The 14,651-nt window shown below is 45.2% G+C and overlaps 1 protein-coding gene and 1 pseudogene across 1 annotated transcript; one reads left to right on the top strand and one right to left on the bottom strand.

Moving 5' to 3' along the window:
• Positions 1 to 3,158: 3,158 nt before the first annotated feature.
• On the bottom strand, positions 3,159 to 3,281 carry LOC115869764 (annotated as a pseudogene).
• A 5,814-nt stretch (positions 3,282 to 9,095) lies between these two features.
• Positions 9,096 to 14,303, top strand: LOC101646340 (G-protein coupled receptor-associated sorting protein 2). Its single transcript, XM_045290597.1, has 4 exons — positions 9,096 to 9,185; positions 10,261 to 10,328; positions 10,607 to 10,694; positions 10,969 to 14,303. Exon 4 carries the CDS (start codon positions 11,286 to 11,288, stop codon positions 13,965 to 13,967), a length of 2,682 nt encoding a protein of 893 aa, XP_045146532.1. The 5' UTR covers positions 9,096 to 9,185; positions 10,261 to 10,328; positions 10,607 to 10,694; positions 10,969 to 11,285; the 3' UTR covers positions 13,968 to 14,303.
• The last annotated feature ends 348 nt before the right edge of the window (positions 14,304 to 14,651 follow it).

Below are 14,651 nucleotides of genomic sequence, written 5' to 3'. Positions count from 1 at the left end.
TAAAGAAAATCACCAGAGATTTATTTCCTGTGTAGATTCCCACAAATGTATCTCACAAATGTCATCCATAGATCAGAATATTACAATTTAGGCCCCGGTACTATTCCTTCTTTAGCTTCGGATTATATGTTTTACAATCCTTTGGTCACTGATGTTGCTGTACATCTTCCATGTGGACTTATTTGATATCTCTCTTAGATGACCACTGGTTTGGAAAAAAGCCTTTCAGACTCCAGATACTATTCTATCTGACAGCCAGGTGCCATGGAGTTCTCCGCCACATTTTGCTAGAGCACCCATATCTTCTGTGTTCCCTTCGAGAGGGCGAGTCTCAAGTAGGGTCATGTTGTAAGAACTAATCGTTCTTTAATTGGAGATAGGATTTAGTGCAAGCCCCAAATCCACTCTTGGATACATGTTTTTTATTTGCTTCTGGCTTCATGTTGGTTAACTTAATGTAGAGAATAATATCAATCATCTCCCTGAAGCATAAAGTCTACTGTTAATAGTGTCACTGATTAGCCCCTGGTACTAATTTTTCAAACGCTGTTGAGAGAGGGATATTGGACCAGTGTAGGCTAACTAAGTATTGTAATATCTGAATTATTCACTTGCACAGAATAATTCCTTATGTGACTGGGAGCTACTTACACAAACGATGAGAGTTGGTTGTCAGGCAAAATTTACAATAATATTCACTGACAATTCTGATCACAGGTCTGTCAGAATAATATATATCTTAATACAGCATGTAGGGCATTGATGTAGTAAGTCAACATTTGTGTGCCTACCAACAGTTCAGTACTCTTGGTAGAACTATCTTCTGATTCTTCAAACACCATGAATTTTCAGTCTTAATTCCTCAGGTTATAGGTATGTTTGAAGTAGTGTCTATTTCACCTAATGGAGTTTCCATACTGGATCCCTGTGGTATGGTCATGAGAGTGTTTTTTGGCACTCGGCCTGGTCCCCTGCGTGTGTGCAGAAACTCTTGCCAATATGGCATATTAAGGGCATATTACCGGGCATACTCCCCGTTAGGGTCCTTAAAAGTATTTTTAATAACCTTTTATCTCACCTGGAAGTTGGTCCTCCCCCTTTTTCTACCAACAGACATGCACATACCTTCTCCCAGACATGTCTGCTCCCTGTCCCCTCTCCTAACCTGACTTTGCCATCAGTACCCCTCATCCCTCTGATAGGGATTTCTGCCTGTCCAGGGGACTTTGTCATACATTTGCATGACAATCACTAAGTAGTCAACATTCCCTCCCCCAATGGTGACAATTTGATCCCCTCTGACCTAAGGAGCCCTCTGCCAAAGTGACCTTCAAGATGCATACCTAGGACATGCATATTTATTTTTTTGACATGCAAATTTTAAATTAAGAAAAGCACACACTAATTTGAAAATATATCAAATTAAAAAGGAAAATCTAAGATTTTAATTTGACATATTTTCAAATTAGTGTGTGCCTTCCTTAATTTAAAATATGTGAGTCAAAAAAATAAATATGCATAGGCCACTGGAGATCCCCTTGCAGAGGGGTCACGGGGAGGAGACAAGCCAGTCAGAGGGGGATGTAGTAAGGATGAAAAATACAACTTTCCTCTAGTTCCTAAATGTTTCCTCCCCGCTCCCACTATCATGACACGAATTCTACCTTGCAATTCTGGCTAGACCAGAGGATGTACACTGGTACAGATAGGAACTGAAAATACAGGGAATCCAGGGCAGATGAGCCCTCCAGGACCAGTGGTGTGATTGGCAAAACAGGGAGGGTAGAGGGAGAGTGGGTAGGAAAAAGGGAACCAATTACAAGGAACTATATGTGACCTCCTCCCTGGGGGATAGACAACTGAAAAGTGGGTGAAGAGAGAATTCGGACAGGGCAAGATATGACAAAATAACAATTTATAAATTTTCAAGGGCTCATGAGGGAGGGAGGAGCAGGGAGGGAGGGGAAAAATGAGGACCTAATGCTGGGGGTTTAAGTGGAGAGAAAATGTTTTGAGAATGATGAGGGCAATGAATGTACAAATGTGCTTTACACAATTGATGTGTGTATGGATTATGATAAGAGTTGTATGAGCCCCTAATAAAATGATTAAAAAATTTTTAAAAATAGAAAAAGAAAAAAAGACCATCAACCCTTGAAAAAATAAAAAATTTAAAAAAAATAAAGAGGGAAATCTTAATTAAGCCTGTAGGTAAGTAGATAGAATTTAAAAGAACAAGTTAGTAATCAAAACAATGAACACTATCTATTAAATAAAAATTATAATCAGTGATTTAAATATCTATTACAGTAATTAGATAAAGCAGTAAGAGGAATATGATTGGATATCTAATGACCTTGTGGGTGGAACAGTCTTAGATGGTCCTCCAGGCCAAATTATTCAGATACCATATATTTCCTAGAACAATACAAAGTCATGAAACAAAACAAAACAAAAAAAACTATTTCAGGAAGGTTGGGATGAGAAACAAAGTTAAGCACAACTTGCAGTTAGATGACCTACAAATTTGAAAGTAGGTTACATGACTTCTCATGAAATTTTAACTTGTCAGGAATAATCTGAGAAATACCAGAGCATCAGTACTTATTTTGAGATCATGTGGTTTGTTAAATCCCATCTACCCTTTAACTGGATGCCAGACTATTCAAAGAATGAATTCTATTTTCAAACTACTAATAAAATTTTCTAATAGCAGGAAACCAAATTCATTGATAATACTGGTTAATATTAATACTCCCCTCCAAAATAAGTTAATTAAACTCTCAGTGAGATGAGTAACGTATTGTTTATAGTAAATCATAAATGAGTTCTTCAAACATTGTTTTATGTAACTCTTATAAGAACCCTTTTATGTAACTCTTATAAGAACCTTTTAAAATCAGGAAATATGAACAAAATAGAGGAAATCAAACAAACACACTATTTAGCAGACGTGAATATTGATGCATCATTTTTTCTGAAAAAAGCATGTGGACTTGTAATCACAACAAACATCTATGAACTCAGTTTAATATCATCAAATTACTTTAAAAGATTACAAAGATTATATACCACGAAACACTACTGAAATAAATTTTAATCATTTTTAAGGTTTTCCTTATTTGATCTAAATCTCACTTTCTTAGGTTCTTTGGAATGTACATTTTGACTTTAAAAAAGCACCCTGGTTATCAGGAAACGTTTTGGGAAAAGTTTTCAGTTAGCAATAATCGCGCCTCGGATAGACCTCCTTGGCCATGACAGTGACACTGCGCAAAGCTCAGCTGGTTCTCAAGGCAATCGGACTCAGTGAGTGCGTAGGCTAGAGTAGGAACTGCTTCCCAGGTTTCTGAGATCTTCAAACTAAAGTGGAAACGGACTGGCTTATGTTTTTGCTAGTGGCGATTCGGTTCAAACTGTCACGTTTTGGTTAGCATTCCAGCACATAATTCACTGTCACACCTGACCATTTCTACTTAGAATCAACTTAGTTACATACATATCTGAACGAGCTCAGGCTGAGCAAAGTGGAAAAACTCTATAATCATCCCCCTGCCCCTCTTTTTTTCTTGAAACATTCTGTGATATCAAATGCAAGTCATTTGTCAAAGCTTAGATTAGGGGAGTGGAATAACAGGCCCTCAGGCGAATACGGCCCACGAAATCATCAATACCAGCTCACATCAGAGGCCTTCTCAAGGAGAAGCAGTTCCCACTACCACATTAAAAAACTCAAAAAACAAACTCATGAACTCCCTGCTAGGGTCAAGGGTGACTCACAGCAACCCCTAGTAGAAAGCCCAGTCTTTCTCTCTTCCCTCAGAGATGCTGATGGATTCAAACTGCCCACTCTGCAGATTGCAGCCCAACAGGTAACCACTCCACCCCTGGGGACCCCTCATGGACTAAATATAGCATATAGTATGCTCAGAAATCCACACTAGCAATCGGCAACACTACATCATACAACACTACATCATATATTTAGTGGCCTAACGCCACCACTAAAAATGGCCAGCACCCTCAATCACGCGCCCCCGCCCCCAAGTGGGAGTCGGAGGGATAAAACAGCCACACAGTGGGCAGGAGCTCCCTCTCTTTCAGTTCTGACGCTCCCCTTTTGGTTCCTCTGCCTTCCCTTTCCGGCCATTTTCCATGTGTTTTTTTGTGCTTCCCAAAAGCCATTTTCAATCTCAAACTCTTATGTGGTCCTCCATGCAACTTTGTACTCGTTCCAGGAATATATGAATATATATTACTCAGAACTTCCTTTTCCCTCATAGTAGTTACTACCAGAAAACTAACAAAATCAAATATGAGTTATTAAAAACAAACACGAAAAAAGAAACATAGATATTTATATTTTGTTATTAAGTTTAATATTGTCTGGAGATAAAAATTATATATATATTAATAAATGACCTGTTTTAGAAAGGCCTTATCCTATCAGTAAAAAACTAATAGGTTTTTCTAGAGTGTACTCCTTAAAAGAAGTGTGTAATCACAAATTACAAAAGGGCAGTTTGTTCATGGAAAGAAAACTTAAAACAGATTGCCCCTGAGGATGAGAGAGAAGTCCATGGTGAATCCTCTTCTAACATTTCTGCCCAACCAAGGCAGCAAAGCTTTCTTTTAAGCTGGGCATCATTTTGTGTGAAAGTCAAGTGGCCAATTTCTTTCTTTTTTAAAAAAAAGTCATTTTGGGGGGCCTCGTACAACTCTTATCACAATCCATACATCCATCCATTGTGTCAAGCACATTTCTACATTTGTTGCCATCATCATTCTCAAAACATTTGCTTTCTACTTGAGCCCTTGGTATCAGCTCTTCATTTTACCCCCTCCCACCCCACTCCCTCATGAACCCTTAATAATTTACAAATTATTATTATTTTATCATGTCTTACACTGTCGGACGTCTCCCTTCACCCACTTTTCTGTTGTCTGTCCCCCAGGGCGGGCGTTATATGTAGAGCCTTGTAATCGGTTCCCCCTTTCTACCCCGCAAGTCCCCAATTTCTAACAATCTAGAAGGCCACTCACTGCTTAGGTTTCCCTCTTTGATAGTTCCTGACGTTACTGGGAGGGAACTCTCCGTTTCAAGCATTTCTTCTTGCTGATCTTGTCCCATTGCTCACAAGGAAGTATTCAGAGGAGGAAGAGAGAAAACGTTTGAAAGGAATAAGTGAATTTACTCAGGAGTTACTTCAGCATGGAACACTGAAGGGTATCCCAGTTGGTCTGAGTGGTTCATAGGATGGTAATTCAAGTTTTTATTCTACTCTTGACTGGCTTTCCACATCCTGCAGGTGATGTGTTTGCACCTCATAGTTCATGCTGTGTTTTTGTTGCCAGGCCTGAAACCAAGGGTCTATTCAATCATTGTGCCTTTCTCTGCCCAAACACTTCCATGGTCTCTTCTTCTGGAAAATGATTGATAAGGAAATGTGTCATCTTTTCCCTCGGGCTTCAAATAATTCCGTGGGAAATCTGCTTTGTTGAATTTAGGGCAGCAGTTTGGGGTCCTGTCTTTTTGTACAGTCTAGGACTGTGGTGGTTGGGGAAGCAGGCTGCCACCCCAATTGACAGCAGCCCAGGTGGTTGGGGGCAGGGGCAGGGGCAGGGATGGTGGGAGGAAACAATTTTCCCACTGTATGTGGCTTGTTGATATGTTGATTCTTGCCTCAGCTATGAGATTCAGAGTCCCTCACAGCTCAGCACCTTTTCCTATTTAGGGCTGATGGGAACCCTAGTGGTGAGGTTGGGCTGGGACCCGCATGGTCTACAGTTTGAAACCACCAGTAGCTCTACTCCGGCAAACAGATACAGTGGCAGAAACCCACAGGGGATCGCTTATGAGTTAGCATTGACTCCACAGCGGTGAGGTTTCCGTTTATCTGAGGGGGGTGGGGCAGAACAGTGTTCCGCTTATGTCACCTTCTCTCTACAATCCCCATGTGGGCATTTCTTGACAAGGATATTAAAAGGCAGGTGGACCAAGTCCACTCTGTTCCCCATTTTCTGGTTGGATGTAGATTATGAGAGTCTCAATCACGGTGAGCCAGGACGTGATTGTTACGTAAGAACAAGCACCCCCTAAAAAGATACTATGGATTTATCATTATTTGTTTTAACTTACAAATGTAAATCGGCACTCCACTAATTGTCAATAATTGATAATATTGTGGAAATTCAGGATTTATTTTGCCTCAAAAAGTAATTACCTTTCTTTAGTAGCTCCTGTGAAGTCCTGCGTGGCACAAGCTTTTAGGCCTTCAACTACTAACCAAAAGGTTGGCAGTGCAAACCTTGCAGAGACACCCTGGAATAAATGCCTGGAGATCTGCTTCTGAGTGCCTTGAAAACACTATTCTGAACATCAGCTCCATGGGTTTTACTAGCCTCTTGGTGGATCAGTGGTTAAGTGTACATTTGCTAACTGAAAGGTCTGCAGTTCAAATCCATCCCATAGGAGAAAGACATGATAGACTGCTCCTATAAAGATAACAGCCTTAGAAGTCCCGTGGATCATATGACAATATAATAATTTATAAATTATCAAAGGTTCATGAGGGAGGGAGGAGCGGGGAGGGAGGGGATAAAATGAGGTGCTGATGCCAGGGGCTTAGGTGGAGAGGAAATGTTTTGAGAATGATGAGGGCAACGAATGTACAAATGTGCTTTACACAATTGATGTATGTATAGATTGTGATAAGAGTTGCATGAGCTCCTAATAAAATGATTTTTTTAAAAAGAAGTGCCTTTGAGCAGCTATTGAAATTAAAAAATAATAATTAAAAAATCGTGGATCTGTTCTACTCTGTCCTGTGACATAACTGTGATTCAGAACAAACTAGATGAGAACAGGTTTGGTGTAGGTATTTCTTATGTGCTGAAGTTAGTTTTCACATAATAAGTCCAAGGGTTACTGCTATTCTAAGCTTTAGCCAGGCACCTAATCCTGTCCAACTGCTTTCGAGTTTTCCCAACCAGAATCCACGCCCTGAGTCCTTGTGATATCAGAGCTGAATATTAATTGAAACTCTAAAGTTATGTTGGAGAGGAAGATGATTTGCTTTCTTTAACGTTATACTTTGTTATTGGCCACCTGCCACCCAGAATGTTACAGATTTTAACTATAAAATAACCCCTTCTGGATTTAGTTATAGCTTTGCCATTACTATGATAAACACAGAAGAGGAGCTCTACTACCCTAATGACAAAGGCAGTCCTTCTGAGCTGCCTTCATTGAGCACAGGAAGGCTGCCTTGCCTCAGGACGAAATCTCTTGAGGCAGATCCCTCCCACCCCTTTCCTGCTCCCACACAGGGATTCACTCAATATGCCCCAGACTCAAGCAGTGAATTCCTGCCTGGAGGCTTCTCAGCCTCTACTGCAAGGCAACTTCCTTTGGGGTCATTTTACCAATTACTTTACTGAATATTCTCATGGGATCTTGGCACCCAGTGCCCGGCTCCCAAGTGTAGAAATCATGAGAACCTTTCAAAGAGGCTCCCAGATCATGTACAAGTGGACTGGGCGCAAGGCTTCTGCTCCAGACCTTAAAATCTGCCTTTCCAGCAGAAGCCTGGGAGCTATGGGCTGTACCCCTGGAGAGAGACAGATAGCAGGTTTCTGAGCTCAGCTGTGCAGAAATCATGGGTAAATTCAGCAACAGGATGCGGTCCCCAGGCCCCATCTCAGTCAGATTGTCAGCCCCCTCCAGGATGTGCCTGCCCTATTTTCTCAGTGCACCTTCTTCATCCTCTGCATAGCCCAGCCCCAGCCTGCGGGTAAAGAAGCCAGTTCCTGGAAAAGGACATTGGTTTGGTAGAGGCAGCAAAGAGGAAGACTCCCTGCAAGACGGATTGACATAGTGGGCTGTAACAATGTGAAAACGGCGCAGGACCTGGCAGTGTTTCCTTCTGGTGTGCATAGGTTGCTAAGAATTGGAACCCACTTGATGGCACTTAAGGACAGCAACAGAGCTCCTGAAAAGCTTAGCTGGGAGAGGGGATTCTATTCTAAGACTGTCACTGTTTGCGAGCAACCTGGAACAAATGGAGCGGTCCCAGGAAGTCAATTTACCTGAGACAAATGTGGAACCAAGTTAAGGTCCATGGCGGCGGGGGCGTGGGGGGGGGCGGGCGAGGCGGGGAGTCTCTGCCTTGATTGAAAGGAGCAAGCAAGGGGTAGGCTGTTCTGAAAGTTCACAGGCACTCGTGGGAGGTGGAGTGGGGCTTCAGTGAGCTAGAAGGGTAGGAAATTCTGAATCAACACAGCTGCTTCTCAGCCTGGCCTTAACATTGGTTGTGAACTCCAATTTGGTTCTGAAATTTAGATTCAGGGCCAAGTCAGGATGCCACACACAGTTGCTAGTGGTGGCACCGGGCAGCGAAACGTTAACTAACTGCAACCTGTTAGACTGAACTCCGTTCAGTGTTTCAGTGGTGAATGCTTGCCATCAGTATGGGAAATCAGGTTTTCGTTCCTGACCAATGCCCTCCCCGCCACCCCAGCTTGGACACTAGCCTTCAGCCAGGGGAGAGGGGCTACTTAGCAGGCAGTGGGCAACGCTGGCCAAGGGGAACTTCAATATTCATCCATCCACTGCTGGATCACGACCTCCAGCTCCTGCCCCCAGCACTGACCGCTACCCCACCCCGGGGCCTCCCCCAAGAGCCAGTGGCATAAAACGTGGTGGTCGCCCCAAAAAGGCCTCCTAGAGGAGAGCAACCTTGTGTGAAAGTCTTTCTCCTGGCTGGGGCTGCTTCCGGCCCCGCCCACCTCTGGTTAGGGACTGCGGGGGGCCTGGCGGGGGGCCTGGCGCGGGGGTGGGCGCATCGAGCCCCTTTGCGCCGCCGTATCCCTCCGCCCCCCTCCCGTCGCCCTCGCTGCCAGCGCTCGGTGCCGCACTCCTGCGCAGCCCCTGCCCACTTTGGTGCAGCAGCGCGGGGGCGGCGGCGCCTCTTTGCCATCTGACCGCACGGAAGGCGGTAGGGATCTGAGTGAGGACCGGCCAGAGGACCGGGAGGCCGACGACCTGAGCCCAGGCCTGGGAAGGCAAGTGAGGGTGCGGTGGGCACTGGAGGAAGGGTCCCATCACTGCTGACCCTCTGACCGCTTGCGCCTCGGGTCCTGGCGGCCTGACAAGGAGGCGACCCGTCCGAGCAGGTCCTGGAGAGGTGCGCAGCATCAGGGAGCCATGGTGGAGGAGGAGGCAGGCGACCAGCGCTCGCAGGCTGGGGACTCAGCGGGTGGGCTCTTGAGACACCTCAGTTCCTCTGGAAATAAGCCGCGCCAGGCACTTCCTAGCGCTCTGGCCCGGAAAACCCTTCCTCCTATGTGTGTGGTAGGCGAGGGCTGTGCAGGAGAAATGGCGGAGGGGAGCGGGGGTGGGGATGGAGATGGGGGGTTAGGTTGTGGGTCTCCAGGAAAGGAACTGTCATCATGAGAACTCAGTGCGGAGCTGACATGGGGCAGGTGTGTTCTGGACTTCATTCAGGAAAAAGACCCCCATGGACCCCGTGATTTGGGGGCTACCCCCAACCCTGTTGTTGCTGCCCCCTTCTCCTGGGCGACCCATGATGCCAAAGCCTCTGGTCTGCCTGTTAGGAATCCGCGGATTTTGCCAAGCTGCAGTGTGCACTGCAGAGGAGAGGCCTGAGCAGAGGAGCAGGAAAGTGGTCTGGATTTGTGAGGTGTGGGGGCTGCAGGGACTGACTGGAGTCTCTGATTTTGAGATGGGAAAAGTGGCATCAGAGAAAGTTCTGGAACACGATTCCCTTTTCTACTCGTTTTCCCTTTGCCACTAGTGTTCTAAGCACTTTTCTTCTTACCCGCTCTCTCATCCCTCTCCCTTGCCCTTTTCCCACCTTGTTGGAGCCAGAAGAAGATGGGTTTTGGTGGTGGGGTGGACTAGAGAGTCCAATTACTGGTACCTCTTCCCAGCTTCGTTTTCCAAATATGCAGGCACCCTTCCCCCAATCTATATCCTGCAGGGCAAGGGGGTGTGTTCCATCTAGTGGTGCATCCTCAGAATTGGTAAAAGAAGTAATGGGGGAGGGAAGGGTGAAAAGAAGGGGTTTATCATTCCTGAAACTTTGCTACAGAGATCTGGAGAATAATCCCCAACAGGATCTAGAATGTTGAATGGGAGATAATACTGGGATTCCACTCCTTGGTATTGATTGGTCCACAAGCACTCATTTGCTACCACTGTTTCCGGACTGTCTCAACTTTGCATTTGTTTGTCTATAGGCCTGCTTTAGAGCTGGTCAATTCTGCAAGGAAGGAAAGAAGGAGGATACTGGTTCAAACCTCTGGAGGTTGGTATGCAGTGGGACAATGCCTGGGAACTAGGGAGGAAGAGCATGCCCTAAGCAGATTCAAGGTTTCTTCCACCTCTTCTACTCTGCCAAATCCCTGCACTGCCACAGTTTCCAGGTTAGAGAGTCTTAGAAATATTCTAAGAAGCAAGACCAGGAGTTAGGGTTCATTAGACAAATTGAACCCCCGAATGGAAAAGGAGATATTTGCAGCAATGGCCAAAGTGTGTACCTGTACACTACCAAGCATTTAGACTCCTCTTTTTGTTTGTGCCTAGGACTGCCGGCAGGTCTACTGTGGGGCTTGACACTGCTGAAAGCAGGGAAAAGAAGGAGGACTCACACCAGCCAGATTGGAGCAAGTTGGTATGGGAATGAGTAGACTTTAGTGGTTAGAATTCAGTCTGGGAATACTCCTTTATCCTTTCTCATTGACACCCCATGTTCACTCCACTCCATTACATGTTTTGTAATAGCCAAAGGAGCACAGCACCTCTGGAGGTAAGATGTATGGGTGAAATGAGGGGAGAGAGATATGTTTTTCTAATTACCCAGCTGCCCCACCAAGCATTCCAGCTTCAATCTCTATGTACAAGTGTCTGCATGAAGTAAGGGTCCATTTCCTTTGTCTCTACCCTAGATCCATCGCTAGTGGCATCTCTGGTGGTGGTGGAGTTACTGCTGGTCACCACTCTCAACAGGTCTGCACCCACCCAAGAATGATTCATCCTTCCCCAGCCTGGTTGTACTTCCTCTGAACATTGTTTTGTTGACAGAGACTGTCCTTGGAAAGGAACCTGATTGACTGCTGGACTGCAGATTGACTTTAACACTTGCTTCCTTTATATTCTGAATCAGCTGACGATCACAGGGTGAATTTCCAAGCCTGTGATAGGTCTGTGGCTAAGGCTGAGACTGTGTAGGGGTAGATACTGGACCTCCTGTGTAACTGAGACCATGACTGGGGCAGAGATTGAGCCTTGTACCCAGGCAAAGTCTGCAAAGAAGGCTGGGGAAGAGATTGGGGGACGGGCAGAAAGGGAGACTGAAATCCCTCTGGTGGTCAGACCCAAGGTGAGAACCCAAACCCAGGTAATGACTGGAGTACAGCCCCAAAGTGAGGCCAAAGCAATGACTGGAGCAAGACCCAAGGGTGAGGCTCAGACAATGTCTGGGGCACGGCCTAAAACTGAAGCCATGGCACTAGCTGGAGCACGGCCCAAAACTGAGGCCAAGGTAATGGCTGGGGCACGTCCCAAAACTGAGGCCATGACAATGGCTGGGGCACGGCCCAGAACTGAGGCCATGGCAATGACTGGGGCACGGCCCAAGACAGAGACCTTGGCAATGGCTGGGGCATGGCCCCAAACTGAGTCCATGGCACTGGCTGGGGCACGGCCCAAGACTGAGGTCCCAGCAATCGCTGGGGCACGGCCTAAGACTGAGTCTAAGGCAATGGCTGGGGCAAGGCCCAAGGATGAAATCCAGGCATGGTCCCAGACTGAGTTTGGGGCTGAGGCCGGGGCTGAGACAGAAGAAGTGACCCCAGCCAATGTTGTGACCTGGCCACTTGTCAGTTCTGAGTCTAGGCCAATCGCTAGAACTAAGACATTGTCTGTAGATCGGGAGCTGGTTGATGTGGAGAATGAGTCCTTATCTGGCACAAATGTACAGGCTGGAATACAGCCCTGGTTTGGGTCAGGGGAGGAGAGTAATATGGGGTCTTGGTGCTATCCCAGGCCAAGAGCCAAACAAGAGACCTCAGATGAATCTGGATTCTGGTCAGCAGATGAGACTTCTACAGTGCCTTCTTTCTGGACAGGGGAAGAGACAAATCTAAGATCATGGCCCAAGGATGAGGCAAATTCCAGGTCCAGGCACAGGGCTAAACAACAGACCAATACCCGGTCCAGACCCAGAATAAAACAAGGGCCCTTTATTGATTCTAGGTCTGGGTCTGAGGATGAGACTGGCAATCTTTATTGCCTCTGGGCTGGAGAAAATACCAATACCTCGTACAGGCCCAGCGCCAGGGAAGAAGCAAATATCAGGCCCAAACCTAGGTCAAAGAGAGAGGACAATTTTGAATCTGGATCTGAAGATGAATTCCACAAGGAGTCCTGGTTTTTGCCTGAAGAGTCCAATAGTATATTCAGGCCAAGAGACAAGAAAGAGTCAAAAAGCAGTTCAAATCCCAGGGCCCATAAAGATGGAAACAACAGAGACAGGGTCAAACAAGAGCTAAGGCCTGAGGAAGAGGTCATTATTGGTTCTTGGTTCTGGGCAGAAAAAGAGGCCAGTATGGAGGCTGGGGCTGGGGCCAGCTATGAATCCATGCCAGGGGCTAAGGAAGGGGCCATTTTGGGATCTTTATTATGGACTGAAGATGAGGCCAGTATGGGTGCTGGGGCCAGAGAAGAGGCCAGGCCAGAATCTGAAGAAGAGGCCATATTTGGGTCCTGGTTCTGGGACAGAGATGAGGCCTGCTTTGACCTAAACCCAAGCCCTGTGTGCAGGGCCAGTTGCCGGTTCCATGGTTTGGCTGAGCAGGAAATTGATGTTCCATCCAGGCCTCCAAGCTGGGAAGAGGTCACTGCGGAATTCAAGCCTCTTCCTTGCCATGAGCTTGGCTTCCCATCTCTAAGCCCCTTTAGAATTCCTGAAGAAGCAATATCTGAACTCTCTGAAATGATGGAAGGAAACCTCAAGCAAATGGAACTGAGCCCAGAAGGGGAAGAGCAGGAATGCTTGCATCAGCCTAGTCAGGATGATCCTGACCCTAGGTTCCCATTTCAATATCAGCCTTCCTACTTGTCAGTAGAGGAAATTCGGCAGCATCTTAAGACCAAGAAGAGTGCAGAGCCCGGGAATTGGTTGTGTAAGTGCGTGCAATGTGAGCTTGGGATTGGTTCTGAAGAGTTTGAAGAACTACTTTTATTGAGGGACAAAACTCAAGATCCTTTCATTCATGAAATCTCTAAAATCGCAATGGGTACAAAAAGTGCTTCTCAGTTTACCCGAGATTTCATTCGAGATGCAGGTGTTGTCTCGCTAATTGAAACCTTATTCAATTATCCTTCCTCTCGAGGGAAGACGACGTTTTTAGAAAACCTGGTTCACACGACTCCACTGCATGCAAATCAAACTATGGTTGAGACCTTCATTTGTCAAGTCTGTGAGGAAACCCTCGCTCATAACTTAGATTCCCCTGAGCAGTTGTCTGGAATAAAGATGATTAGAGACCTCACCACTACTACTGACTATCACACACTGGTGGCCATTTATGTGCCAGGGTTTCTGTCCTTATTAGCTACGGGCAATAGGGAAACAAAGTTTCACATTCTGAAAATGTTACTGAATTTTTCGGAAAATCCTAATGTGGCAAAAAGCATATTCAGTGCCAAAGCTCTATCAATATTTATAGGTCTCTTTAACATAAAAGAGACCAATGATAATATTGAAATTCTTATTAAAATGTTTCAGAATATCAGTAATCATATAAAAAAGGGAGTGATGTCCTCAATCAATGATGATTTTAGTCTTGAGCCATTTGTTTCTGCATTCCATGAATTTGAGACCTTAGATAAGGAATTACAAGCCCAAATGAACAACCAGAAAGGTCGTAAGGTGGGAAAATGAAGTTAGGACAGTTGACAATCTGCATCAGATCGGCCTTATATTCCCAAAGAACACTGAGTAGTGCTTTGGATTTTCACAGTTTGGTTGATGTCATACGTTGTATTTTTAATGCTGTTGTTAACTTCGTATAGCTCTTGGTTTGAACTGGATCACTTCATCATTGCCAAATGACTATGAGAACTGAAAATGCATTTGTTGTTAATCATCTTGCTGTCCACCTTGCAGTATTTTTCAGTATTGAGCTTGTAGTGAACTAAGTCACCTAAGCTGTTCTCTTGTCGTTTGAATGTCATTTGAGTACAGTTGTGTTTTCAATAAAGTTCGGTGTCAAAAAGAGTAGAAATGAGTTTTCTCCTTCAGCTTAAAAACTAAGTGTAACAACATTGTGCATGCATACAAACACAGATAATTAGTAATAATGATAAACGTATGCTCATTGGAAAAATCTCTTTCTCCAGACAAGAAGCGATGACTGCAGTACTTGGGTAATGCTTCAAAGAAAAGGAATCCACTTAAATTGATCACTAGGAGGTGGGGTAAGATAAGGACATTCTTGGAAGTGGGCAGTGTGACCGAAAAAACAAACCAGGATTCAATCTGTTCTAGTAGTAGAGGTGTGCCCAAGTTGCCTGCAATAAGTGAAAGGAGTTTCATGAGGGATGCTCTTGGAAAGTTGGGATGGAG

The sequence above is a fragment of the Echinops telfairi genome, unplaced genomic scaffold (assembly GCF_000313985.2).
Source record: "Echinops telfairi isolate 266 unplaced genomic scaffold, ASM31398v2 ScPeMD7_44;HRSCAF=162, whole genome shotgun sequence".
Taxonomy (NCBI): domain Eukaryota; kingdom Metazoa; phylum Chordata; class Mammalia; order Afrosoricida; family Tenrecidae; genus Echinops; species Echinops telfairi.
The sequence above is the reverse complement of the archived record's forward strand: the minus strand, read 5'-3'. Positions and strand labels throughout refer to the sequence as shown.